This window comes from Thunnus maccoyii, chromosome 22, assembly GCF_910596095.1.
Source record: "Thunnus maccoyii chromosome 22, fThuMac1.1, whole genome shotgun sequence".
Taxonomy (NCBI): domain Eukaryota; kingdom Metazoa; phylum Chordata; class Actinopteri; order Scombriformes; family Scombridae; genus Thunnus; species Thunnus maccoyii.
The window spans coordinates 26,183,628-26,211,546 of record NC_056554.1 but is presented as its reverse complement, the minus strand read 5'-3'; the positions used below and the strand labels follow the sequence as shown (position 1 = coordinate 26,211,546).

General features: G+C 41.6%; 4 protein-coding genes across 19 annotated transcripts in view; 2 read left to right on the top strand and 2 right to left on the bottom strand.

Moving 5' to 3' along the window:
- Positions 1-1,200: 1,200 nt before the first annotated feature.
- Positions 1,201-4,612, bottom strand: LOC121889737. Its single transcript, XM_042401934.1, has 3 exons — positions 4,292-4,612; positions 1,800-2,153; positions 1,201-1,671 (listed from the first exon to the last, which is right to left on the bottom strand). The coding sequence occupies exons 1-3, from the start codon at positions 4,518-4,520 to the stop codon at positions 1,511-1,513; spliced, it is 744 nt and encodes a 247-aa protein (XP_042257868.1). The 5' UTR covers positions 4,521-4,612; the 3' UTR covers positions 1,201-1,510.
- On the top strand, positions 2,167-13,216 carry LOC121889711 (low affinity immunoglobulin gamma Fc region receptor II-b-like). 14 transcript variants are annotated; one of them, XM_042401883.1, is made up of 10 exons: positions 3,574-3,671; positions 3,725-4,247; positions 7,473-7,585; positions 7,673-7,749; positions 7,950-8,134; positions 9,042-9,077; positions 10,314-10,574; positions 10,653-10,892; positions 11,406-11,606; positions 11,797-13,216. In XM_042401883.1, exons 5-10 carry the CDS (start codon positions 8,104-8,106, stop codon positions 11,898-11,900), a joined length of 873 nt encoding a protein of 290 aa, XP_042257817.1. In that variant the 5' UTR covers positions 3,574-3,671; positions 3,725-4,247; positions 7,473-7,585; positions 7,673-7,749; positions 7,950-8,103; the 3' UTR covers positions 11,901-13,216. The 14 variants fall into 14 exon arrangements, with proteins under 14 accessions (XP_042257823.1, XP_042257817.1, XP_042257824.1 ...); XM_042401884.1 differs by lacking the exon at positions 3,574-3,671 and having other exon boundaries at positions 3,698-4,247; XM_042401885.1 differs by lacking the exons at positions 3,574-3,671; positions 3,725-4,247 and adding an exon at positions 4,659-4,736.
- Positions 12,732-18,425, bottom strand: LOC121889727 (motile sperm domain-containing protein 1-like). Of its 3 annotated transcripts, none has more exons than XM_042401918.1 (6): positions 18,327-18,425; positions 17,029-17,346; positions 16,204-16,279; positions 14,902-15,191; positions 14,346-14,501; positions 12,732-14,264 (listed from the first exon to the last, which is right to left on the bottom strand). In XM_042401918.1, exons 2-6 carry the CDS (start codon positions 17,252-17,254, stop codon positions 14,236-14,238), a joined length of 777 nt encoding a protein of 258 aa, XP_042257852.1. In that variant the 5' UTR covers positions 17,255-17,346; positions 18,327-18,425; the 3' UTR covers positions 12,732-14,235. The 3 variants fall into 3 exon arrangements, with proteins under 3 accessions (XP_042257852.1, XP_042257853.1, XP_042257854.1); XM_042401919.1 differs by having other exon boundaries at positions 17,029-17,343; positions 18,327-18,415; XM_042401920.1 differs by lacking the exon at positions 18,327-18,425 and adding an exon at positions 18,148-18,295.
- An 832-nt stretch (positions 18,426-19,257) lies between these two features.
- slc25a11 (solute carrier family 25 member 11) overlaps positions 19,258-27,919 on the top strand; it is an 8,677-nt gene continuing 15 nt past the window's right edge. The window contains exons 1-9 of the mRNA XM_042401864.1: positions 19,258-19,476; positions 24,367-24,519; positions 24,615-24,732; positions 24,991-25,079; positions 26,071-26,161; positions 26,311-26,401; positions 26,551-26,650; positions 27,359-27,410; positions 27,557-27,919. The exon at positions 27,557-27,919 is cut by the window's right edge and continues 15 nt beyond it. Coding sequence (XP_042257798.1) covers positions 19,412-19,476; positions 24,367-24,519; positions 24,615-24,732; positions 24,991-25,079; positions 26,071-26,161; positions 26,311-26,401; positions 26,551-26,650; positions 27,359-27,410; positions 27,557-27,712 — 915 coding nt within the window. The 5' untranslated portion in view covers positions 19,258-19,411 and the 3' untranslated portion in view covers positions 27,713-27,919. The remainder of the gene's footprint in view (positions 19,477-24,366; positions 24,520-24,614; positions 24,733-24,990; positions 25,080-26,070; positions 26,162-26,310; positions 26,402-26,550; positions 26,651-27,358; positions 27,411-27,556) is intronic.

Here is a 27,919-nt window from a genome sequence, read left to right as displayed (position 1 = left end):
CCTCCTCCTCTCCATCTGTATGCATTCATGTAACATCAATGCATGTCACTAACTTTGCTTCTTCCCCGGAGTTTTTTGTGTTTTCTCATCTCACAGGAACCCCTGGGTTCTGGACCGAGCCTTTGCGGTCCTTCACAGTCCTGATGGCATCCTTCCCTGTCTACTGATGCTTGTGCTTGTTGTGATTGTTGCTCTCCTGTCCCCCCCCCCCCCCCCCCTTTCCCTCTCTCTTTCTCTCTCTCAACCCAACCGGTCAAAGCAGATGGCCGCCCACCAAGAGCCGGGGTCTGCTTGAGGTTTCTACCCGTTAAAGGGGAGTTTTTCCTTACCGCTGTCGCCAAGTGCTGCTCATGGGGGAACTGTTGGGTCTCTGTAAATTAAAGAGTTCGGTCTTGACCTGCTCTATGTGAAAAGTGCCTTGAGATGACTTCTGTTGTGATATGGCGCTATATAAATAAAAATTGATTGATTGATTGATAAAGTCTTTGTTATACAGGCCTAAAAAACTGTAAAATAGTAAGAATTCATGTCATCAAGTTTGGGTGTGAATATATTATTGTGTGTGTGTGATGGGGGGGGGGGAGGAGGGGGTCCTGGTGGTCCTGGTCCTGATGAGGCAGTGAGTCGGGTGTGATGGGTCCATCACTATCCTGCCGGCCTGCTTCCTTATATGTTTATACATTATAAATATCTCAGATTGTTGATAATTATTCCCAGAGAAATAAAACCTATAATTAAATATGTTCTTGCAGAAATAACTCAGCACTGAGTTAACTTGGGTCGATCCATGTCTCTGATCGGTTGTTCCGTCATGTGATCAATCATGTGACCACTTGAGTAAAAGTGACTTTTACACGTTGCTTTAAGTACTTTTAGTTTGTACCTGAGAGTTTTCTTACGTGTCGTTCAGAGAAGTTTGATGAAACTTAAGATTAAAACTCGTTGTGACTGATTTGATTTGAATCTTTAAATCCACAAACCGCTGCTGTGCTGAAGAGTTTCTTTCATTTATATTAATCAGCAGCAAAGAAAAGCATCTAAACCAGCGGTGATTCACTTCCTGACAGCCGTTACTACTTTATAAATACACACGATTCATATATACACACTAGTGTTCATACCTCAGTTTTATATTTGTTAATCATCTCATTTCCTTTTCAAACTATTCCACAATCATCTTCACAGCAGGAAAACACAAAGTTCATTCTCAACTTTATTGTCAGATACAAAACTTCCACAGTGTCAGAAAAGGATGAAGGGTGAACTCACTAACATGTGATCTGTGTCAGCTGCAGGGGGAGAGCCTCCACCCTGAGCTTTCAGTCTTCTGAATTGCTCTTCGTCTGACTCATCACCTGGGACCAAGCTGCCGAAGGGAAACCCTGCGAGGAGCTGAAAGCTCCAGACAGAACAGCTCCCAGGATCCTCTGAGCACACAAACCCCTCCACCACGATAAGGTGGCAATTCCAGGAGGAGGATGAAGGGTTTTTTTTTTGTCTTTTTTTTTTTTTATGTAACAGCAGGCAGGTCTGAATTATTCTCCAAATGTCCTCTAGATTTCTTGAAGATCATGAGAACAAGAAGAACAATAATCAGACCAGCTACTGGCAGAATGATTATAAAACGTCCACGCATGTCTTTTCCATCGTCTGTGTTTCCAGCCGTGTGACCTGCAGAGCAGAAACAGGTGTAAGATATCAGCTGTCAGGTACAGTCCAGACCAGAAGTACCAGGACGTTTCATTCCTGTATTGATGTAAACATACTCAAAAAAATTAAGGCTGAGTTTACAAACTCACCCGAGTCTTCGACCTTCAGGACGATGGTGTTCATGGTCTCAGGTGTGGCTCTCTTTCTGTGTCCTTTGCTGTTCACTGAAAGAAGACACTCGTATGTTCCGGTGTCGCTGATGGTGACGTTCTTCAGAATCACAGATGCATTTCCGTTCTTCATCTCTGGATCCATCAGCTGCACTCGACGATGGAAAGACGGATGCTGGAAGGACTGAACTGAGCGCTTGTCACGGTAGAAGAAGACGTAACCGCCAGACTTTAGGTCAGGTCTGCTCCACTGTAACAGTCTGATGGTACCGTCTGGACCCTGACACTGAAGCGCAGCGTTCTGTCCAGGACGCACTTTGACGTCTTGATGGTCTGAACAGAAACAGACAAACCAATGGTCAGCATAGTGTTTATTGTCCTCTTTATATATAAAATATTCCCTACCTTAAAACAATCTCTGTGAGAAAGCCCCTTGAATATAGACACCGGTAAACTGATGCTGCCCTCTGCTGGTCACAGAGTGCTGAGTCAGGGTAGTCACCACATGCTAATTAGTGCTATGGAGGAGCTAACTTTGGCCAGGAACATGTGCTCCTGCTGGTTTTGCTTTGTGCGAATGCCAGAAAGTGAGTAATGGACGACAGTTCCTGTTTACCTCATATCTAAATGCTATATGTATCACTGGACAGACTCTAAACTGTAAAATATTGAAGTTTCTAGTTTTCTCCACTAGTGAGTTACTGACAGCTCTGTTCATCCAGGCTAACTGAGCTAGGATATTGTTAACAGGTATACTAGACATTATGTTATTAATCCATTTATCAGTCTGTCATTTACTGAAGTAAACTTGAGTTCACCTGTATAGCAGTAGTACATGGGCAAGCTCTATTAATGGCCTCATGATAATATGATGGCTCGATGGTGGTTTATACCCACACTGAGTAACTTGTTGAATACTGACTTACTGGTTACTGGTTACACCCGCATGTATTAATTCCTGCACCTGGTCACATGTAAATTTAACAGTGATACAGCAAGATTGGAACTTGGTTGACCAATAAACTGTGTACCTGTTCCTGTGATTCTCTGACCAGATCCATACACCAGTAATCTTCACCTACTCAAACCAGTAACCTGATTAAAGGATCCTTCATCCTTATTTATAATCCCACTTCTTCAGATTCCTCCAGGTTCAGAGTTATATTACAGCTAATACACCTTCCTTCCCCGACTCTCCTCATCAATCACCTTTGGAAGCTGTTTCCCTTCCAGCCTTCAAAAAGGGGGTTTAGCATTTTAGCGTGCTAAAATTCTACAAATGATAATGCTAGCATGAATTTTAGCAGGTAATATGTTTACCATGTTGACAGTCAAGGATTAGCATTTTAGCATGCTAACATTCTACCAATGATAATGCTAGCATGAACTTTAGCAGGTATAATGTTTACCATGTTAACAGTTATGGTTAAGCATTTTAGCATGCTAACATTCTACCAATGATAATGCTAGCATGAACTTTAGCAGGTATAATGTTTACCATGTTAACAGTTATGGTTTAGCATTTTAGCATGCTAAAATTAATACTGCTAGCATGTTTACCATGTTAACAGATAAGGTTTAGCATTTTAGCATGCTAACATTGATAATGCTAGCATGTTTACCATGTTAACAGTTAAGGTTTAGCATTTTAGCATGCTAACATTGATAATGCTAGCATGTTTACCATGTTAACAGTTAAGGTTTAGCATTTTAGCATGCTAACATTCTACCAATGATAATGCTAGCATGAACTTTAGCAGGTATAATGTTTACCATGTTAACAGTTAAGGTTTAGCATTTTAGCATGCTAAAATTGATACTGCTAGCATGTTTACTATGTTAACAGATAAGGTTTAGCATCTAACATTGATAATGCTAGCATGTTTACCATGCTAACAGTTAAGGTTTAGCATTTTAGCATGCTAACATAAGCTAATGACATGGATGTCTTATAAGAAATGAATTCGGACTCAAACATGGCGCCCACTCCTTCTTCCTATTAAAGACATGACCCGGATGTTGCTAACACTTCCTGATTGTTGGGTCCGTAGAGCATGCTCTCCGCTCACTAGAATAAAATAATTTGATCATGTGACTCTTCTAGACTCTCCTAGTTGTAGTTACACAGTTTGGCCACTGTGTGCTCCTGGGGGGGGGGTTGGGTTATTAGCAGTAAGCACAAAGTCCAGCTGAGGATGATGATGTCATCGGTTTTGCAGGTATTTGAGTAAACTTTGACCAGATGATGGCTCAGATAAAAAGTCAGAGGATCAAAGTGATTATAATTCATCCTGAGGGGAACATGAACGTGTGAAACTAATTTTACAGCCGTCCATCCCATAGTTGTTGAGATATTTCAGTCTGGATCAAAATGGTGGCAGACAGACTGACATGCAGCTAGCATGACAAAGCAAATGAGGTAAACAGGTAAAAGTGTAACACACACACACACACACACACTCACAGCTTACCTTCCGAGGCCGACGTCAGGACTGAAATGATCAGACTGGTGAGGACCGCCCTGGATAATACAGATGTTGAAGTATCCATGACGGCTGAGCTGCTAATGGTCGAGCTGCTCGTCCTCACTGAAGCTGCTGCTTCCTGGTTTCCTGCTTTTATCACCTCTGTCCTGAGGGCGTGTCTGCCATGTGTCATGTGATTTCTGTGAAACACACCTGTTGAAGTGCTGTCAGACATTCAACCACCGAATAAGGAAAGTCAGTAGACAGACAGTAAAACGCTGTTGGTGGCCTAGTCAGTGAACGCCACAGTAAAGCTGTTAACAGAAGAACACATGTTCACATTCAGTGATAAAAAACTGCAAATGGACCAGTCCTTATGTTCAATGTCTTCCCTCCTCTGGACTTGTGGATAAACTGTTGTGCTGCTACACTGAGACTGAGGATTGATAAGGTTTGTCAGACTCTGTTACCTCATTTACACCTGACATTAACATGTTCACGCAGGTGTAAACACACTCAGGACGCAACTGTGATCAGACGTCAGTAGCTGTAAACGTTCTGCACAGCGTGATCACACTCATAAAAGAAAAAGAACGTCCCCTTTGCAAAGAAAGGTCCTCTAGCTCCGCCTCTTCCTGCCGGCTAAATAAAGCCCCGTAGAAACCACAAGTAGCAGCAGCTCAGTGTGGTTAGTCTGATGTGTAGTATCAGTGTGTAGCAGACGGGACTTTAAGATCCTTCCAGTGAACTCTGTACATGTCTTTAATGTCTTTACACTCCCCCAAGCTGAAGGCGACCTCACACCACCTCTAAATAAATATAAAAACCTGCAAACAGAATTTACAGTCAAGTAATAATAATAATAATAATAATAATAATAATAATAACAGGAGCAATTACTCAGAGGTGACCTCAGGTTTCCCATAAAAGGACAGGAAAGGGCCAAGTACTCTATAGAGCTTATTCTATAGGTTACAGGTGTCTAATCCAGTGGGAGTGAGAAGGAGGGACAACGTCTATGTGTCGTAGGAAGGAAGTTTAGTTTAGGCTCGATGGGACATTGTAAGATTTAAGAGAGTTTGGAAAACTAATTTCCAAAACTCAGCTAAGCAAGAACATACCAGAACATATGAAGACGTGAGGCAGATAGGATCTACCTCGGGTTCATTTTAGCTCATTTTGTTTCGGAAATAAGAATACGATGTACTACTTTGAACCGTATAAGTTAGAGGAGGAAGGTATCTTACTGAGAACCAGGTCATCTGAAAGATTCAAATCTAGGTCGTGTTTCCAAGCAGGTGTAATAGTCAATAAGAGGAGCAGCTTTAGTTTGAAATGGAAGAATATAGAGTTGATATTGATCCTTTCATGGTAGGAGTCAAAGACAGAGATGAGTCTATGGGGTCGTTCAGGGGTTTTCAGGGTAAAAGACGTTGCAAAAAAATGTCTGACTCGTAAGTATTTAAATAAATGGGTCCTGGAGACCAAATGTATCCGTTAGTTGTGAGAAAGATGCCAAACAATTATTATTTCAGGCCCTTATTATGTCAAAGAGTGGATGAAACAAACAAACATTTACCTGCAACTGCACCCAAACCCAGACGCCACCGTATGACTCCGTTCCCAGTAACTCCCACTGGCTGCCAGCAGCAAACCAGAAGGTCAGAAGCAGCAGCTGTGTGGTGTGTTCAGGTGATAACATGTGACTCTTCATCGGTGGTAGTTTTTAAAGAATCACATTGTTTTCATTTGCTTGCAATTTTACCTTAATAACAGCACAGAAAACATCACAAATTGTATCACAATTTTTGAGACCCCCAATAATCACTACTGGAGTGACTGATTAATACGGTGCACAGATTAAACAGCTGCTAGAGGTTGGTCTGCTCTTCTCTTCATTAATAAAGTCTGACAACACTGTAGTGAGATTTGCTTTTTTACTCATTTTGCCACAACGAAACCCAGAAACTCTTCATGCACCGAGTGAGTCCAGTATCTTATAATACAGACTTATAGCAACACTAATATCACCTGCTGCAGTCTGTGACATTTACCACGTAAATATCTATTTCATGTTATTTCCAGTAAGTCTGCGGCTTCTTCAGAATCTTAACTTCAGTGGAAAACTGTTTCAGGAAACTGTGGTCAGCGGTCGTTTATCACTGTCTCTGTTTCTGAGCTCAAACTCTGCTCACAGACTGGATACCTGATGTCTGCATCCATTTGCATTCATATCATTCAATTTTTATTTCATGGCAAAAGATAGTGATCATTTTCTTGGTAACTGCATTATTGATTTGATTTGACCGGTGTTGTTTACAGGGTGAAGTGTTTTCTCCTCGTTCTCTACGCAAGAAACACAGAAACTCTCCTGATAATGTGACAATCCTGCAGGTTTAGACTTCTGACAAATCACATTTTTTCTGTCATTTTGGTGGACAGCTCTAAATACTAAACTACCCATGATCCTCAGCTGCTGTTGCTATGGAGAAGAAGCCGGTCAAATTCAAAACACTTCATTGTTGAATTAAAACATGATGTGTCGCCGTGGTGAATTCACTCCAAAGTGAACTGAATTAACTCTGCAGGTTGTAAAGCTGTTTGCAGCGGTTTGTTGCTGAAATGCATCCTGGGAGTCGTAGTTGATCTGAGATGAGAGGAGTTTTGCCTTCATTCAGGGGAAACTGAGAACATGCTGTTGCTCAGAGTGAGGCGGCGGACTGCAGTGGTCTGTTCCTGTGTTCTTATGTTGTTGTGTTGTTGTGTTGTTGTGTTGTAGTTATGTGCCGGTGTTTTCACACCACGATTATCGTATCGTATTTTAGCATGCTAACATTCTACCAATGATAATGCTAGCATGACCTTTAGCAGGTATAATGTTTACCATGTTAACAGTTATGGTTTAGCAGTTTAGCATGCTAACATTGATAATGCTAGCATGTTTACCATGCTAACAGTTAAGGTTTAGCATTTTAGCATGCTAACATTGATACTGCTAGCATGTTTACTATGTTAACAGATAAGGTTTAGCATTTTAGCATGCTAACATTGATAATGCTAGCATGTTTACCATGCTAACAGTTAAGGTTTAGCATTTTAGCATGCTAACATAAGCTAATGACATGGATGTCTTATAAGAAATGAATTCGGACTCAAACATGGCGCCCACTCCTTCTTCCTATTAAAGACATGACCCGGATGTTGCTAACACTTCCTGATTTCCTGACTTCCTGATTGTGTAACACACACATTCACAGCTGACCTTCAGAGGCTGACGTCAGGCCTGAAATGATCAGACTGGTGAGGACCGTTCATGTTTAAAGGCAGACATTTGTAAACATGCCTTCTCCACATCATCATGTAAATGAGCTTCATTGTGTTTTATAGAAAGTCTGGAGCTGACAGTCTGGTGATGACGATGATGAAGGCTGCTGTGTGTCCTCTGACAGCGACGATGATCTGCAGTAAATCATAGAAACAGCTCATCTCTAATGCTAATACCGTGCTATCATACATGCTAACACACCCATAATGCTACAGACACACGCAGGATATTTAATATGTCGACATACAGAACAGACAGTTGGACTGCCTGTGTGTGAGTGATGGATGATGCTTCACTCATCTCACATTTTGATGTTTTATCTTTTATTTCCTCCCTCAGCTGAGATCTTTAACGAAGCTCCTGAGATCATTTCAGCTCACCTGCTGCGGAGGAAACCATATCACCTACAAACAGGAAGAAGAAGAAAAAGAAGAAGAAGGAGAAGAAGAAGAAGGAGTGTCAAGTGTTTGGTCTCATACAAGTGGATGGCAGAATGGAGCAAACATCTCTTCAGTGGCTGATCTGTAAGTACAGTTTAATATTAATAATCAGCTATTTCACCCACAACCTTCATTCTATGTTTTAAAACTGTTTGTCTCTTTTAAAAATCCACACACACATTGTTTGTATGTTACTATTGTTATTATAATTACTTTGTTATTGTTATTATTATTATAATTGTATTTTTATTGTTATTATTATTATTATTGTATTTTTATTGTTATTATTATAATTGTAGTTTTATTGTTATTATTATAATTGTATTTTTATTGTTGTTATTATTATAATTGTAGTTTTATTGTTGTTATTATTATAATTGTATTTTTATTGTTGTTATTATTATAATTGTAGTTTTATTGTTGTTATTATTATAATTGTAGTTTTATTGTTGTTATTATTATAATTGTATTTTTATTGTTGTTATTATTATAATTGTAGTTTTATTGTTATTATTATAATTGTATTTTTATTGTTGTTATTATTATAATTGTAGTTTTATTGTTGTTATTATTATAATTGTATTTTTATTGTTATTATTATTATTGTATTGTTATTGTTATTATTATTATAATTGTATTTTTATTGTTATTATTATTATTGTATTTTTCATTCTAGTGATTTTCAGACTCAGAACATAAACAGTACAGATGGATTTAATAGTTAAACATTGAAATAAGTCTTGTATATTTAATCACTAGTATAATGCAGATTCTTTTATGCTTTAACAGATTAAATGTTAACTTAACGACTCATCGATTATTGTCTATCATATCAATCATTCTTCATCTATAAACTGACTGCTGTGTAGGTGGTAGTGGCAGTATCCTGTTTACCACATTCACACAGGATTAAGGCTGAAACTTATTGTTAGTGTCAGTTGCGGTCAAGTTGTTTTCTCTGCTAAAGTGTGAAACCTCAATTTCCCTTCAGGTGTGACGACGGTGCTCTGCTGCAGACACGCTGAAGGTCAGTTACATGTTGTAGAACACGTATCAGTCAACATACACAGCAGCAGAAAGAACAGATTGCACACATTTGTATTTCCTGTTTACTGTCATAATTACAGGTAATTATATAGTTTGTTGTCTTTGATAACTGAATGAGTTGGTGTTTTACACATCAGTGTCCAGCAGGCAGCAGCAGAGAGCTTCCGCACACTCAAATAAACACAATGACAAAAACTGTTCCAGCAGTTATGAAAAGACCAAAAACTAAATAATTGTCCTTTTAAAATATGTTTTTTTAATTGAATCATGACACAGTGAATCCATACATAAAAAGGAAAATATTACAATGTATTTCACTTTCCCATTTTAAATCTTCTATAGAAACGGAGATGTCTCATGAACATATGACAGATTTTATGAAATGAGAACATAAATGTAAACATGACATTATCAGTAAAGGACAGGAAGGATTTCTACTCGATAATTAATTCATCCTTTCAGTCGTTGAAACAAAAATACTAAACATTTATTTATTTTTATATATTTTACAAGGCTCATAATAAGCTCATAATACTCCATCAAATAGTGATTTTTCCCTCTAAACTTCTCACATGCTTTCATTTCAATAAATGTTCAAATGATCCAATATTTCAGCAAAAATCAAAGATTAGAGAAAAAGTCCAAAAACTGAAAACAGATTTGTGTATCAGAACTTTGTTTTTTCTTCTTTCCTCTCCCATTAATCATCTCACCACCCCTCAGATTTATCTGCTGACCCTTTGGAGGGGCCCGACCCCTAGGTTGGGAACCACTGGACTAAACTAGCTAACTGTATATAAAGTAGTGTAAACTAGCTCCACCTCCAGCAGCTACAACAGTAACATGCTGCTCTAACACTGATGCTTCACTATTAATAATCTAATGATGTCATATATAATAATATATCAGTCAGAGGGACCAAACCACTACTTTTACTGCAATACTTTAACTACATCAAGCTCATAATACTTATGTACTTTTACTGCAATACTTTTAACTACATCAAGCTCATAATACTTATGTACTTTTACTGCAATACTTTAACTACATCAAGCTCATAATACTTATGTACTTTTACTGCAATACTTTAACTACATCGAGCTCATAATACTTATGTACTTTTACTGCAATACTTTAACTACATCAAGCTCATAATACTTATGTACTTTTACTGCAATACTTTAACTACATCAAGCTCATAATACTTATGTTTTAGCTGGTCTGACTGTGAGTCCCAGCAGCTCTCAGATGTTTGAAGGAGATTCTGTCTCTCTGAGCTGTGAGGAGGACGACAGCTCTGCTGGATGGAGGCTGTGGAGGAATACAACCACAGAAACCAGAGCTGAATGTGGCAACTGGGGAGAACGAGCTGGTTCCTCCTGCAAGATCAGCTACATCCACCCTCTGGACAGTGGAGTTTACTGGTGTGAGTCCAGAGAGGGAGCAACCAGTAACAGCATCAACAGCACTGTCACTGGTAAGATCAGACTGTGGAGTTAGTATTGATGAAGCTGAGTGTAAATGATGAAATGCTGTAGTTTGTCTCTGTGTTGAGGTGGATCAGTGATCCTGCAGAGTCCTGTCCTCCCTGTGATGGAGGGAGATGATGTCACTCTGCACTGTAAAACAAAGACCTCCAACCTCCCAGCTGATTTCTATAAAGATGGCTCCTTCATCAGGACTGAGCCTGCAGGTCACATGACCATCCGCAATGTTTCCAAGTCTGATGAAGGCCTCTACAAGTGTAACATCAGCAGTCATGGAGAGTCTCCATCCAGCTGGATCACTGTCACAGGTGAGGAAGTTACCTTTGATTTAATCCACGTTCATTCTTCTGACTGTCATGTAAACTTTGTATTGATCTTCCTGGTTATACATTTTTTCAGAAAGATAGAAAAACTGGTTGTAATCTATGTAAGAAACTCAATGGAGTTTACAGAAATGGAGTTTGATGTACAATTTGAATATCTGTCTTATGTCTGTTTATCACCATGAATGATCAACACCTGATCTAGTCTGAATACGGCCTGACACATGCAAGAGCCACATGATTAACGGCCAAACAGCCAGCGCAGGAATTTAAAATGAGATTTAAACACTCTGTATACTGTGAAGTACAGAGAGATTTATCTAGTGGTGATAGGCTTAATCAACATTGTGTGAACTCGTAGCGGACGTTCATTTATGTGTAAAAGTTCTGCACTGCAGGTTTAAAATGGTGATGACAAAGTTTGACTTTGTGAAGTAAACAGCATGACATAAGATCATCTCCCTACGTTGACCTGGCCAGGTGTGATTCTCTCTGTAGGTAAAACTGCAACCATAACGCCCCCTGTCTCACCAGCCCCGCCCCCTGTCTCCACAACTCCACCCATCGCCTGTGAAGCCCCGCCCCCTATGTCGGCAGCCCTACCCCTTGCGTTCATACTTGTCTGCCACCTAGTGCTGTTCTGTCTGTGCGTCATCTCCACTCTCATCATGGTGTCTTTATATCGACGCAGGTTTACAGGTAACACTCTGAATCATTCACTCACCTTACAGACTATCAATCAATCAATCGATCAATCAATCATGTGTTGCACAAAATCTCTATCAGGTATATGGACTTGATCACATGTTAGTTGCAATCGATCTTTGTCTCTGTCAATCGTGTTTTGGAAAATGTTTCTAAATTTGATCACTAACTCCTCATACAACAGGAAACAACCACCCCGTCTCCATGGCAACGCCCACACCCACCAAGGCTGAGCAGGGACAGGCTGATGATGCCATCACCTCTGTCATGATGGAGCATCACTTCTGAACTGAACCAACGTGTTGTCGTTCTGAAGTTAAGCTAAAATGTAAAAAAAAAACATCAGAGGAGCCGAAACGCGTCACTGCGGAACTCCACAGGTTCTAGTTTGACTTCAGCAGCAGCAACAGTCTCACTTTACACTCTAATCTGATCGTGTGAGCAGCTGTGTGCGAGCAGTTATCAGGATTAACAGAGTCAGGTTTAGTGAAGCCTGTTAACTCAGAGAAAGACTGACTGGGTTGAACTTGATTCATGACACAGACTCCTGGACAAATGTAACATACGTTTGTTTGGTTCAGATGTTTTAGAAGAATCTCAGCCGGATAAATAAAAATATGGATGTTTTGTGTGTGTGTTTGGTTTCCATGTGGTCTGTGGCCGTCTACAAGAGGGAAACAGACTAAATGGATCAATCAAGACCACAAATTATTAAATCAAGAGCATGAATTATTAAATGGATGCTATCAGAGTTTAGGCTAACGTTAGTAGCTCTGTCCAGGCTCTTATTTGAATGTGGTTTATCTAATCCAAGTTAACAATCTGTTATGAGGCTAAAACGATCCTGTTAATTCTCATCCAGCTAACATAGTTAATGGATTATTAATGTTTAAGGTGTTAAATGTGTAATTAATGTACATATAGTGTGTGTAGCATAAATGTGGACATCCTCAGGTCAGAGTGGGAACTTGTTATTAGTACTTAGCAGCTAAGCTAACGTCTGCTGTGTGTTCAGAGGCTGTGTTGGTTCATTGAAGCTTTAATAGTCTCACTTATTGTTAATTCATGTTTAAAGTTTACAGATAAATTGTTAGAAACTTTGAACACATTTACACAAACTGTAACAACAAACGTCTGTTTATTTTTGCAGAATGAACATTAAAACTATTAAAATCATAATTCACACTTTCTGCGCTTGTTGGTTTAGGAATCCAGTTTATTCAGCTGTTGGACAGACATGGAAATACTTCAGATTCAAGCAGATAAACAACACTCACATGTTGGTGATGGAACAACAAACAGAGAAATCAATTATTCATCTGATCGATCGACAGATAAATTCATCAGCAACTATTTTTATAATCAAATAATTGTTTTAGTAACTCAAAAATTCAGTTTCAAGCTTCTCAGATGTGATTCGAAGCTCTTCTGTGACAGAACAAGTTGATTGGACAAAACAAAACATGTTTTCTGACGTTTTATAGATAAAACGATAAATCAACTGAGAAAATGATCAGCCGTGTTGTTCTGTTGGTTGGATGTCGTCTCCTGGGAATGTGTCTTGACAAAACAATATATCGATTTGTTGAAAAAATAACTGAAAATTAAAATAGTCATTAGTTACAACCCTGATGAAGGAACAAAAATAAGTACACCGAACGCTAAATGTGAAGGAATCATTTATCTAAAATTTGTTTTTATCACTCACCTCCAGGAAATTGTGATTTTGCGATCTCTGCAATATTTGCAAGAGCTGCAATTTTGCTAAATTACTGCAACTTTTCCACATTAAATGTCCAAATCAACAGATGGTTTTTATAACTTTGAGTCCATTAGCACTGAAATAGAGTTGTTCCTGTGATATGCAGGATGCTTTTTATTCAAGGATGGTAGGAGTTTGAAAATTAATCTAATTATTTTCCATCAGAGTTGCTGCAAAATCAAACATTTTTGGCCTCAATACTCCTGGAGGGACTGATGTACTTCAGGTTTCTCTTTATAGAATCTAACTGAGCTCTGATGCAGCCTGACTCCACATGACGTCAGACTGGTTTTCATCTCATATTGTCTTACTTGAGGGATTTCACTTGATATTTTGAGGCCTGAAGAGGTGGAAACATTCAGTTTCACCAGAAAAAAATAAGCAAAAATGAATCAAAGTGAAACCGGAAAGAAACAAACAGGAATGTGTATTTTTCATTTGTGTCTTTTCAGTCATCTCCAGACCCTTTTCAAGGTCTCCATCCGCAGCTTGAGAACCACTGAGTGACTTTTTACTGAAGTATTCACACTGGTTTATTTCACATGTGTGTGTTTCCAGTTTTAAATAAAGTTTTTTTCACTCTGAGGCAACTAATTAACCTGTTAATGGACTCAATTAACACTAATTAAGACTGTTAATCACGTCCTCATTCACCTGTCGGACTACATTCAGGTGTCCTCCTGTCTGTCCCTCTGACCCAACAACACGGAGCTCAGAGGTCAGAGGTCGGGTGGTTTAGCAGTGCAGAGGTCGTCATGGCGATGGAAAGCAGCTGTCACTCAAACATAGTGGGCGGCAGTTCAGTGAGAGAGACGGCGTGATGTCACAGTTGCCGTAGGAACACCGTGGTGATGTCACTGGTTACCGCAGAAACACCATGGTGAGAAGACCTGAGAGAGAGAAGGACTGTAAGACAGGTGTGTGTGTGTGTGTGTGTGTGTGTGTGTGTTACAGGTGTGAGTGTGCGTTACCCAGTGTGTAGGCGCAGACCAGCTTCTGATTGGTGGAGACGTGCAGGCAGCGTGGAACCACAGAGCTACTGTCGGTGTGGAGGGGGAGCATCAACACGGCGACACACAGCACCGCCACCGCCACACACACCACCCACTGAGACACACTGCGCACAGCTACAAACACACACACACACACACACACACACACACACACACACACACAGAATCATCAGTACAAACAATAAAACACTGAGCTGTCACAGTCTGTCCATAACAAACTACAACTCCCATAATGCACTGCTGTGAGTAACGTCCAATCAGAGAGCTCCAGACTCTGTTGCCGTGTGACTGACTGATTAAAGTTAGAAGTTCATCTTTGTAAAACTTGTTTTGTTCTGAAACTCTGGATGCAGTTGTCTCCATAGCAATAGCCACTGAGGCTCATGGGTAATGTAGTATTATACTCCTGCCCTCCTAGTAATCTGATTGGTTGATAGCTGTGGTATAATGAGCAGTTTTGTTTTTAATTATTTGGTAACTGTTGACCTGTAGGAAGTGGAAGCTGTGATCTCACCTGTGCAGGTGGGCAGCTGCAGGTGTGTGTGTGTCGGCACCAGCAGAGGAGACAGAGGAGTCAAAGCAGATAGCGCCCTCTGCTGGCCTCTCCTTTCCTCCGCTCCTTGTCTCCTCTTCATCTTCCTCTCCTCTTCATCCTCCCCTCCTCCTCCTCCTCCCCCCTCCTCTCCTCCTCTCAGCTCAGCCCAGATCTCCCGTCCTCCCACCTGGCCGCCTCCTCTCACCTCCAGGCGGAACCGATCTCTGCGGCCCCAGTTACGAGGGGAGACGTCCAGGTGACGCACCACCCTGAAGGGAAGTAATGATGTCACTGATGTGGACCAAAGAACTAGTTAAAGTTTTATCGTAGTCGGTTAAAGTTTTATCGTAGTCAGTTAATGTTTTATCGTAGTCGGTTTAAGTTTTATCGTAGTCGGTTTAAGTTTTATCGTAGTCGGTTAAAGTTTTATCGTAGTCGGTTAAAGTTTTATCGTAGTCCGTTTAAGTTTTATCGTAGTCGGTTAAAGTTTTATCGTAGTCCGTTTAAGTTTTATCGTAGTCGGTTTAAGTTTTATCGTAGTCGGTTTAAGTTTTATCGTAGTCGGTTAAAGTTTTATCGTAGTCAGTTAAAGTTTTATCGTAGTCGGTTAAAGTTTTATCGTAGTCAGTTAAAGTTTTATCGTAGTCGGTTAAAGTTTTATCGTAGTCGGTTAAAGTTTTATCGTAGTCGGTTAATGTTTTATCGTAGTCAGTTAAAGTTTTATCGTAGTCGGTTAAAGTTTTATCGTAGTCGGTTAATGTTTTATCGTAGTCGGTTAAAGTTTTATCGTAGTCGGTTAATGTTTTATCGTAGTCGGTTAATGTTTTATCGTAGTCGGTTAATGTTTTATCGTAGTCAGTTAATGTTTTATCGTAGTCAGTTAAAGTTTTATCGTAGTCGGTTAATGTTTTATCGTAGTCGGTTAATGTTTTATCGTAGTCGGTTAATGTTTTATCGTAGTCAGTTAAAGTTTTATCGTAGTCGGTTAATGTTTTATCGTAGTCAGTTAAAGTTTTATCGTAGTCAGTTAAAGTTTTATCGCAGTCAGTTAAAGTTTTATCGTAGTCGGTTAAAGTTTTATCGTAGTCAGTTAATGTTTTATCGTAGTCAGTTAAAGTTTTATCGTAGTCAGTTAAAGTTTTATCGTAGTCAGTTAATGTTTTATCTTAGTCAGTTAATGTTTTATCTTAGTCAGTTAACATTTTGTCATAGTGGGTTAAAGTTCTACGATAAGTTAAAGTGATGCTAGAATAGCTGAGGTAGTACTGAAGTATTTCTTACAGGTCAACACAGGACTTTGCTCGGACGCTGCCCTCCGCCTCCACCACTCTGTAGAGAGATGGAGCTGTACACCACACTGCAGAGAGACAGACAGGCTGTTATACAATGCAGAGAGACAGACAGGCTGTTATACACTGCAGAGAGACAGACAGGCTGTCAGACAGACAGACAGACAGACAGACAGGCTGTTATACACTGCAGAGAGACAGACAGGCTGTCAGACAGTCAGTCAGGCAGTCAGTCAGACAGTCAGACAGACAGCCAGACAGACAGACAGACAGTCAGACAGACAGACAGACAGACAGACAGTCAGACAGACAGACAGACAGACAGACAGACAGACAGTCAGAAAGACAGTCAGACAGACAGACAGACAGACAGTCAGACAGACAGACAGTCAGACAGACAGACAGACAGACAGTCAGACAGACAGACAGACAGACAGACAGACAGACAGACAGACAGACAGTCAGTCAGACAGAGAGTCAGACAGACAGACAGACAGACAGTCAGACAGACAGACAGTCAGACAGACAGTCAGACAGTCAGACAGACAGACAGACAGTCAGACAGACAGACAGTCAGACAGACAGTCAGACAGACAGTCAGACAGTCAGACAGTCAGACAGACAGACAGACAGTCAGACAGACAGACAGTCAGACAGTCAGACAGACAGTCAGACAGTCAGACAGACAGACAGACAGTCAGACAGTCAGTCAGACAGACAGTCAGACAGTCAGACAGACAGACAGACAGACAGACAGTCAGACAGACAGACAGTCAGACAGTCAGACAGACAGACAGTCAGACAGACAGGTCCTCACTCTTGAAGCTCATGTTGAAGCTGTACGGGTTGTAAAGGGTTAAAACTCTGCGATGTGAGTTTCTGTCTTCAGAGTGAAACAGCAGCTCGGAGGGAAACAGGAAGACGGGCAGCGGGGAGCCTCCACCTGTCTCACCCCCCGCCCGTCTCACCCCCCTGTTCCCCGCCTGCTCCGCCGCTGCCGCCCCGCCCTGACCCTGTCCGTCATGGTTGTCCCTCCTTCTCATTGGTCCGCCCTGCGTGGTGCCCCACCCGCCGCCATGATCCGAGCGCTGTCATTGGACACCTTGGCGGTGTGATGTCACAGCGTCGCCACCTGCTGCAGGAAGAAGAAAACAAACAAATCGATCGGGTTGTTTATTTATTCATGTAATATTTTTATTTTTATATGTTAAAGTTTCATTTCTTATATTATTTATTAATGAAATATATGATAGTATTTTATCAATACTGCTGAGTCAGCAGCAGGTTGTAGTTTTGTGTGTCGTGTTTACTAGTAAGTGTGTACATGAAGGTCACTGCTACATGAAGTACTGCGAAGGTACACACATGTGAGGCAGAAGTACGTCGGTAGAGTCACTAAACAAAGTTCTGCTGCATTAATTTAGATTCATTTTTCAGACACTTTCTTTAATCTTTGCATTTGTGTGAAATTTTTTAGAGAGTTTCACCAGCTCAGACACAAACTCACTGATCCACTGTGACAAACAGAACCACTAGTTTCATCTTTAATCATCCGGTCTGATTTATAAGCTTCTCATTGTGATGTTTTATGCTTCAGTAAAGTATTTGAGTAAATGTACTTCAGTAGTTACTTTCCTCCACTGCAGATTCACTGATTCAATATTTCAGATTCGTGTTTAAAGTCTGTGACTTTAAACTGTTAAAAATAATAAAATAAAACTTAAAAGCTTCAGGTTAGGTGTTACAGAATAATAAAATAATATAATTATCTTTCCTTTTATCTTTTATTCCGTGTAGTTTCAGTTTTTACTTATACATGAGCTTTATATCTAACAGCATCAGTGAGTTGTATAATAAGTATAATGAGTTATTTATGAGATTTAATGTAATAAAACTGATAACTGGGCTACTTCAGCGGCACTGTGCTAATGCTAACCTGACGTTAGCTGTTAGCCAGTTGCTCCGTCACACCGACCCCCGCGAAATTACCGTTAAAATAACGCAAACATGACGGAGCAGAAAACATCAGCAGCTGCTGGAAACGTTCAGAGTGTCTTTAACTGCTGTCAGACAGAGTTTATTCAGATAAAAGCTTCAGTTTGTGTCTCTACTCACCGCAGGCTGCTTTACTTCCGCAGCAAGCTGTTGCATCTGACAGTTCCCGCCCCTCCAGAGCTCTCAACCAATGAACGGAGAGGAAGGGTAAAGCGTGGCATTCTATTGGATTTCAGCCACGTCAATCACTTTAGTTTACTTGAGCTTGTGTTTACATCAGAGTGAAACATGAAACATCAGTTTATCACTAAATAACTGTTTAAATAAATCAAATATAGAATACAGTAAATACAGTTTTAATCATCAGCACTGATTCAGAAAAAAATATACGACCAAAACCCAGCAATCCGGTAACCTTACGGGAACGTTCTCTAAAGGTTCCCTGAAGGTTACTGGGAACATTCTTTAAATGTACAATGGTTCTAGGAACGTTTCCGGAACGTTCCTGTAACAAAAGGTTATTTTTTGAAACCTTTAGAGAACCTTCTGGGACTGTTGCCTGAAGGTTACCTGAACAGGAAACATTTTTTTAAAGATATGATGGTTATTGTTGTGAAACCTGTAATGAACGTTTAAGCGACGTTCCCTGAAGGTTATTTTTGTGAAACCTTTACAGAACCTTCCAGCAACGTTCCGCACAATCGCATTTCAACCAAAATTGAACGTTTCCTTTCCGTTAAGACAACATTCCTGAAAAAACCTAGTGAAAATGAAAATTGTTTGCTGGGATGTTAAATGTTTCTGATTCATGACAAGAAGAAGTTCAGTTTGAAACAAAAACATCAGATGATCAAATATCAGACTAAAATATTGCATATGAGACATTCTCTAAAGAGAAATGAAAATCTAGATATAAAAATAACATTAAATAACGTTTATGTGCCCCTCCAGAACACGGAGTGTTAGATGTACGAGCTGCTGAGGAGACCCTGAAGGCAGCAAAACAACATTCGCTGTTCGTCGATCTTCGGCGCTCTTCGTCCTCGCCTCCTGATTGGTCCGCTGCGCTTCGTGTCTCCGGACGTCCCCGCTTACAGAGAGTCACCTTGCCCCGGCTGCTGCTGCTGAACCGATCCGGTGTGAGGGAGCAGACGGACCGTCCGGCTCAGAGACACACAGGCAGTGGGAATCCGACCGGAGGAAACATGGCGGAGGCGAAGCCCAAAACCTCCCCGAAGGCCATCAAGTTCCTGTTCGGAGGCTTGGCCGGGTAGGTGCCGCTGCTAGCTGCTAATGTGCTAATGTCAGAGATTCGGTTAGCTGCTAATGCTAGCAGACAAGTGTTGTGGTAAAATCTGTTCTCCTGTTGATTTAACCTTAACCATTGATCCCAGTGACAGCTAACCAGAACCCAACGTTAACCCTGACTAAACCAGAACAACAGCTACACTAACGGGGACACTGTTTAAACCGGGACAAACTTCAACAGGACACTGGTGTTATGAAGAAAGCTGCACCCTGCAAACACTCAGTCTAGCTAGCTGTTCAGCTGACTGCTTATTGTACTTTCTCCTCCTGTTTTTAAGCAGTTTTAAAGATTAATACTTTAGGAACATTCAGGCAGACTGGCCGGGGTCAGGGGTTAGAGGTCAGGGTTCAGAGGTCAGCATCTGTGTTATTATTCTGCCAGTAACAGAAGATGTGAGTGTTAGCTAACAGCGTGGTTCGTGTTAGCTGTCAGAAGTTAAATTACTATTCGTTGAGTTTGTCAGTGTGAATGAACCTGTGGACGGTGTGTCAGTGTTAGCACAGGAGAGTTAGCAGCGTTTCATTCATCTGTCTGCTACAGGGTTAGCTTAGCATCATGTAAAGCTAACAGGGCGGTGATGAGGCGCAGCTGAGTCCGCTCTGGAGGTCCTCTGCCCGGGCCGGACAGGTTAGCATGTTAGCATGCTACCTGCTAGCAGAGAGGAAATCACAGCTGCCTCTCTGATTGTATAATGAGGGTAATTAACGAGTCTCAGAGACCCACATTATTAACTGATAACCAGCTGCTGCCAGATGTTATGTTGGAAGTAACCACGTGTTTCAGGAGAGAGACTCTGTTTGATGATATTTAGTTAAATAACACTCAGTGTGACGTCACACAGCCTGCTCATAAACCAGAGATTATTTTCATTATCAGTTCATCTCTTCTTCATGTTCTCCATTAATCAATCAGTTAGTAATCCATAATATGTGGATCAATGTTTCAGTCCAAGCTGAAGACTGAAGAGACTGAAGAAACCAGAAATATTCATATTTAACATTAAAAATGACTCAAAACAATTAATTACTTATAAATATGGACTAATCAATAAATCGACTAATTTCAGCTCTGATGGTGAAATATTGATATGAAAACACAATCAGACTCAGTGATGTATTTTTGATGAATGGATCAATATTGATGTTTTTAACAATTGATTATTCTCCTCATTGATGAATCTGTGCTTTGATAGATGACTCTGATTGGCTCTTTACTCAGTAATGAGCGAAGTTGTCGTTAACACCAGTAAAGGCCCAGTTTACACCAGTGCGACTAGATGAGACGGTGTGTCGTTTCCATAGCAACATCTCTCTACTTCCCTTCTGTCTGCCGTCTTCTCAGCTGTTTTGCAGCGTCTGAAAAAGCGTGATCCTCTCTTTCCTGCCGTTTCAACCAGCTGACAGTTGGTAACTGACGTGACCAGCTGACCGTGCTGCGAGCTGATTGGCTTGTTGAAACAGGTGACCGGCCCCACCGGGTGACGTGAGGAGGAGCAGGCCACGCCTCCGGCCGGCTTCAGTTGAGCCGAGACGGACGAGCTTCTCAAACGTCTCCTCTGAATGTAAACTCACCGTCTCTCACGTCAGACACGTCAGAGGAGACGTCGGCGGCGCCACGAGCTCCACCGTAGAACGTAGAACAGTTCTGATCACAGTTGTGAGCTGAACAGTCGTGTGTGTGTGTGTGTGTGTTCTGCATCCTGCTGCTCTACATGAAGCGTCTGTCTGACAGCAGCTGCCCTTTAAATGTCACGACCCCCCTTCAGCCGTGCACTAACTCTGAAGCATCTCAGGAGCGTGCACGAGAGGCCAGCTGCTGGTGTCACACTGACTGTGTCCTCGCTTGTCTGACACCGTGTAGTCAGCGTGTGTTCACCGGGGGCTGGAAACACCTGGAAACACCTGGAAACACCTGGAAACATCTGTAGATGTGGGTGTGGATGGTTTCTGTTGTCATGATGAAGAGCAGGGACACTGAGGATGAAGAGCAGGGACACTGAGGATGAAGAGCAGGGACACTGAGGATGAAGAGCAGTGACTCTGAAGCGTTTATGTCGTCAGAGTTCAAACCTGCAGCTGCTGGAATGAAGTAAAGTTCAGAGCTTAAAGGGTTTTAAGTGATGCAGAGATTAACGTCAACGCTTCACAGTAGAGTGTTTGTGTTCAGACGTGACGTTAACGTTGTAAAACCACACGCGTGTGTTAACAAAGAACAGAACAGATGTCAAACATGTCGTTTCCAGCTTCTCTGATAGTTTTTTCACCTTTTCTGACGTTTCTCAGAATCACTGAATAAAGAATAAAGAATAAAATCTTTAATATGAATGTTGTCAGATATGAAGTCACAACCGTCTGTTGAGCTTCTGACTCTAATCAATAATCAATATTCAGTCATGAACAGCATCGTAAAAGTTAATGAATGTGATAAAAGTTCAACGTTGTTATCAGTTAAACAACCAGAGTGCATTCTGGGATACTGAGGACCAAATCAGACAGCATACAAATATTATTTATTTCACTATTAATAAAAACAACTAATCAATTAATGGAGACGATGATCTGCAGATAAATATTGATCCAGATCGTTAAACATCCCTCTGCTGACCCGATGATTCCCCTCTCTCCTAAACATCACATCTGATCTGAAAACGGTCGTAAAACAGATAATAAACAGCTAAAGGTCACCACTGTTCACTATACACGCTCACTACACATGTTCACTGTACACACTCACTACACATGTTCACTGTACACGCTCACTACACATGTTCACTATACATGTTCACTATACACGCTCACTACACATGTTCACTGTACACGCTCACTACACATGTTCACTGTACACGTTCACTACACATGTTCACTGTACACGCTCACTACACATGTTCACTGTACACGCTCACTACACATGCTCACTACACATGTTCACTATACATGTTCACTATACATGTTCACTATACACGCTCACTACACATGCTCACTACACATGTTCACTATACATGTTCACTATACACGCTCACTACACATGTTCACTGTACACGCTCACTACACATGTTCACTATACATGTTCACTATACACGCTCACTACACATGTTCACTATACATGTTCACTATACATGTTCACTATACACGCTCACTACACATGTTCACTGTACACGTTCACTACACATGTTCACTGTACACGTTCACTACACATGCTCACTACACATGTTCACTGTACACGCTCACTACACATGCTCACTACACATGTTCACTATACATGTTCACTATACATGTTCACTATACACGCTCACTACACATGCTCACTACACATGTTCACTATACATGTTCACTATACACGCTCACTACACATGTTCACTGTACACGCTCACTACACATGTTCACTATACATGTTCACTATACACGCTCACTACACATGTTCACTATACATGTTCACTATACATGTTCACTATACACGCTCACTACACATGTTCACTGTACACGCTCACTACACATGTTCACTGTACACGCTCACTACACATGTTCACTATACACGCTCACTACACATGCTCACTACACATGTTCACTATACATGTTCACTACACATGTTCACTATACACGCTCACTACACATGCTCACTACACATGTTCACTATACATGTTCACTATACACGCTCACTACACATGTTCACTGTACACGCTCACTACACATGTTCACTATACATGTTCACTATACACGCTCACTACACATGTTCACTATACACGCTCACTACACATGTTCACTGTACACGCTCACTACACATGTTCACTGTACACGCTCACTACACATGTTCACTATACACGCTCACTACACATGTTCACTGTACACATTCACTACACATGTTCACTATACATGTTCACTGTACACGCTCACTATACACGCTCACTACACATGTTCACTGTACATGTTCACTACACATGTTCACTACACATGTTCACTGTACACATTCACTACACATGTTCACTATACATGTTCACTGTACACGCTCACTATACACGCTCACTACACATGTTCACTGTACATGTTCACTACACATGTTCACTACACATGTTCACTGTACACGCTCACTACACATGTTCACTATACACGCTCACTACACATGTTCACTGTACATGTTCACTACACATGTTCACTGTACACATTCACTACACATGTTCACTATACATGTTCACTATACACGCTCACTACACATGTTCACTGTACACGTTCACTACACATGTTCACTATACACGCTCACTACACATGTTCACTGTACACGCTCACTACACATGTTCACTATACACGCTCACTACACATGTTCACTGTACACGCTCACTACACATGTTCACTATACACGTTCACCACACATGTTCACTACACATGTTCACTGTACACTTTCACTGTACACGTTCATTACACACGTTCACTGTACACGTTCACTATACACGTTCACTACATGTTCACTATACACGCTCACTACACATGTTCACTACAGTTTCACTACACATGTTCACCATACACATTCACTACACATGTTCACTACACTTGTGAACATGATGGACAGCAGGGTTCATTCACTTCATGTTTCCTTCAAAACGTCTCTGAAAAGTTCAAATTCAAGGAGGAAAATGGCTGACTGTGATTGGTCAGGATCTCTCTCTATGGCTGACTGTGATTGGTCAGGATCTGTGTTAGTTTATTGATCAGTGCTGGTCTGAGGTTGAACAGTATTGGGTCTTATTGATCATTAAGTCTCAGGACCAGCTGACAGAAGGGGTTCACTTCCTGTTTGTAGTGTCTGAAACCTCAGTGATGTAACCAACATCTTGTCTCTCTCTACCTGTCTGTCTCTCAGGATGGGTGCGACGGTCTTCGTGCAGCCGTTGGACCTGGTGAAGAACCGGATGCAGCTGAGCGGTCAGGGTACGAAGGCTCGAGAGTATAAAACCAGCTTCCACGCTCTGGTGTCCATCTTGAAGAACGAGGGAGTGGGAGGCATCTACACCGGGTACCCGTCTCCTTGTTGTCATGTCCGCTCTGTTACTGTTACCATGGTGACGGGTCGGACGGCGGGTTGACTCTGTCGCCGTGTTTGTGTCTCAGTCTGTCCGCAGGTCTGTTGCGTCAGGCCACCTACACGACAACTCGGCTGGGAATCTACACCATCCTGTTCGAGAAGATGACCGGAGATGATGGACGGCCGCCAAACTTCTTCCTCAAGGTTGGAGCGTGACGCCGCAGGAAACACTTAGCGGCGTGTCCTCGCTGAGCGTTTAACACGTCTCACACACGCAGCTCAACTCACATTTAAAAAAAATAGGAGATAAAAGTTAGTTAGCTTAAAAATGCTGTAATGTCCTACAGCCCTTGAATGCTCCGGTGTGTGGACAGTAGTGAGCACTAAACTGATCACAGTGAAACTTAACACTGACGGTGTGTTAATACCGTGGCAGTAACGCTGCTGCTCCTCCTCCTGCAGGCTCTGATCGGGATGACGGCCGGCGCCACCGGAGCGTTTGTCGGGACGCCAGCTGAGGTCGCTCTGATCAGGATGACAGCTGACGGACGGTGAGAGAGACTCTGGTAGACAGCAGAGGACAGATACATCTATACCATCCAAAACATTTAGACATTAAACATATTTCACTCAAACAGCAACAGCTTCACCCCGTTAGCTAAAGCTAGCAGCTAAACTACAGCAGCTAAAGCCAGTAGCAAAACTACAGCAGCTAAAGCTAGCAGCAAAACTACAGCAGCTAAAGCTAGCAGCAAAACTACAGCAGCTAAAGCTAGCAGCAAAACTACAGCAGCTAAAGCTAGCAGCTAAAGCTAGCAGCAAAACTACAGCAGTTAAAGCTAGCAGCTAAACTACAGCAGCTAAAGCTAGCAGCTAAACTACAGCAGCTAAAGCTAGCAGCTAAACTACAGCAGCTAAAGCCAGTAGCAAAACTACAGCAGCTAAAGCTAGCAGCAAAACTACAGCAGCTAAAGCTAGCAGCTAAACTACAGCAGCTAAAGCCAGTAGCAAAACTACAGCAGCTAAAGCTAGCAGCAAAACTACAGCAGCTAAAGCTAGCAGCAAAACTACAGCAGCTAAAGCTAGCAGCAAAACTACAGCAGCTAAAGCTAGCAGCTAAACCACAGCAGCTAAACCACAGCAGCTAAAGCTAGCAGCTAAAGCTAGCAGCTACGCTACTTTAGCTGCTGTAGTTTTACAGATTCTCAATAAAATTAAGTTGCTGATTAAAAATAGTTAAATAAAAACTATGAATCTGAATAACTGATGTTAGTTGATCAAATGAATCATGAACATTTAATAACATGTTGATCTGGTCACTGTCATATGGATAATTGATTATTAATTGATCACATGACATCATAACACCTGAGGTCACATGATAACATGTCAGCTGACTATCACAGTACAGACGGAAAACTGTTTTACTGAGTATAAACTGTCTGTCTCTCTCTACCTGTCTGTCTGTCTACCTGTCTGTCTGTCTGTCTCTCTACCTGTCTGTCTCTCTACCTGTCTACCTGTCTGTCTGTCTGTCTCCAGTCTTCCTGCAGATCAGAGGAGAGGTTACACAAATGTTTTTAACGCTTTGGCTCGAATCACCAGAGAAGAAGGAGTCACGACTCTGTGGAGGGTAAAAACTGAACGTTTCCACTGATACTGATACACGTTTCTATGTAGAGGAAGTTCTGGTGAAATGTGACCTACCTGTCTCTGTGTGTGTGTGTGTGTGTGTGTGTGTGTGTGTGTGTGTGTGTGTGTGTGTGTGTGTGTGTGTTTCAGGGGTGTATTCCCACCATGGCTCGTGCGGTGGTGGTGAACGCAGCTCAGTTGGCCTCCTACTCTCAGTCCAAACAGGCGCTGCTGGATTCAGGTAAATCAAACAGCTGAAACACTGAAGTGATGTCATCCTCCTCCTGCGGGTGATGTCATCCTCCTCCTGCGGGTGATGTCATCCTCCTCCTGCGGGTGATGTCATCCTCCTCCTGCGGGTGATGTCATCCTCTCTCTCTGTGTTTTCAGGGTACTTCGGGGACGATATTCTGTGTCATTTCTGTGCCAGTATGATCAGTGGTCTGGTTACCACGGCAGCGTCCATGCCCGTCGACATCGTCAAGACCAGGTGAAAACTTCTTGTTTTAATTGGTTGATTTTTTTCTGTAATAAACCGCAGAACAACTTCTGAAACACCTCAGAACTGAATCAGAGAAACGTTCAATAATAACGTCAGAAATTCATCATCAAAACCCTTTAAAAACGCTTCAGAAACATTTGAGAAATGCTTCATGTGGCGTCGGTCTTCAGTCCGCTAACGAAATACGCTCAAACTAATGAAATACGCTCAAGCTAACGAAATACGCTCAAGCTAATGAAATACACTCAAGCTAACGAAATACGCTCAAGCTAATGAGATATGCTAGCAAGATACACTAATGAGATACGCTCAAGCTAACGAAATACACTCAAGCTAACGAAATACGCTCAAGCTAAGGAAATACGCTCAAGCTAAGGAAATACGCTCAAGCTAATGAGATATGCTAGCAAGATACACTAATGAAATACGCTCAAGCTAACGAAATACGCTCAAGCTAACGAAATACACTCAAGCTAAGGAAATACACTCAAGCTAACGAAATACACTCAAGCTAACGAAATACACTCAAACTAACGAGCTACGCTCAAGCTAACAAGATACGCTCAAGCTAACGAAAAACGCTCAAGCTAATGAGATATGCTAGCAAGATACACTAATTAGATACGCTAACGAGATACGATCAAGCTAACGAGATACGATCAAGCTAACGAGGTTTATTTCCTGTCTGTCTGTCAGGATTCAGAACATGAGGATGATCGACGGGAAGCCGGAGTATAAAAACGGTTTGGTAAGTCATTCTGACGCCATCTTTACACGCTGTGGAGCTTTATACCTGTAACATCTGCCTGTCTCCCTCCACCTGTCTCCCTCCCACCTGTCCCCCCCCCCCCCCTCTCCCCCGTCTGTCTCCCCCCCCCCCCCCCCCCCCTGCAGGAGGTGCTGGTGCGTGTGGTGGGGAAGGAGGGCTTCTTCTCTCTCTGGAAAGGTTTCACTCCGTACTACGCTCGTCTCGGCCCGCACACCGTCCTCACCTTCATCTTCCTGGAGCAGATGAACCGACTGTACAAGACCCACGTCCTCGACCGCTAACACACACACACACACACTCACACACACACATGAACATGCACATGTACACACACACGTACTCGAACCACAAGCTAATCATGTTCTCTTAAATCAAACATTTCCACATTTTTAAAGGACAAGTCTGATATAAAGTCCACTAAAAATGTTGGACTGGTCCTTTAAAATCAAACACACACACACACACTCACACACTCACACACTCACACA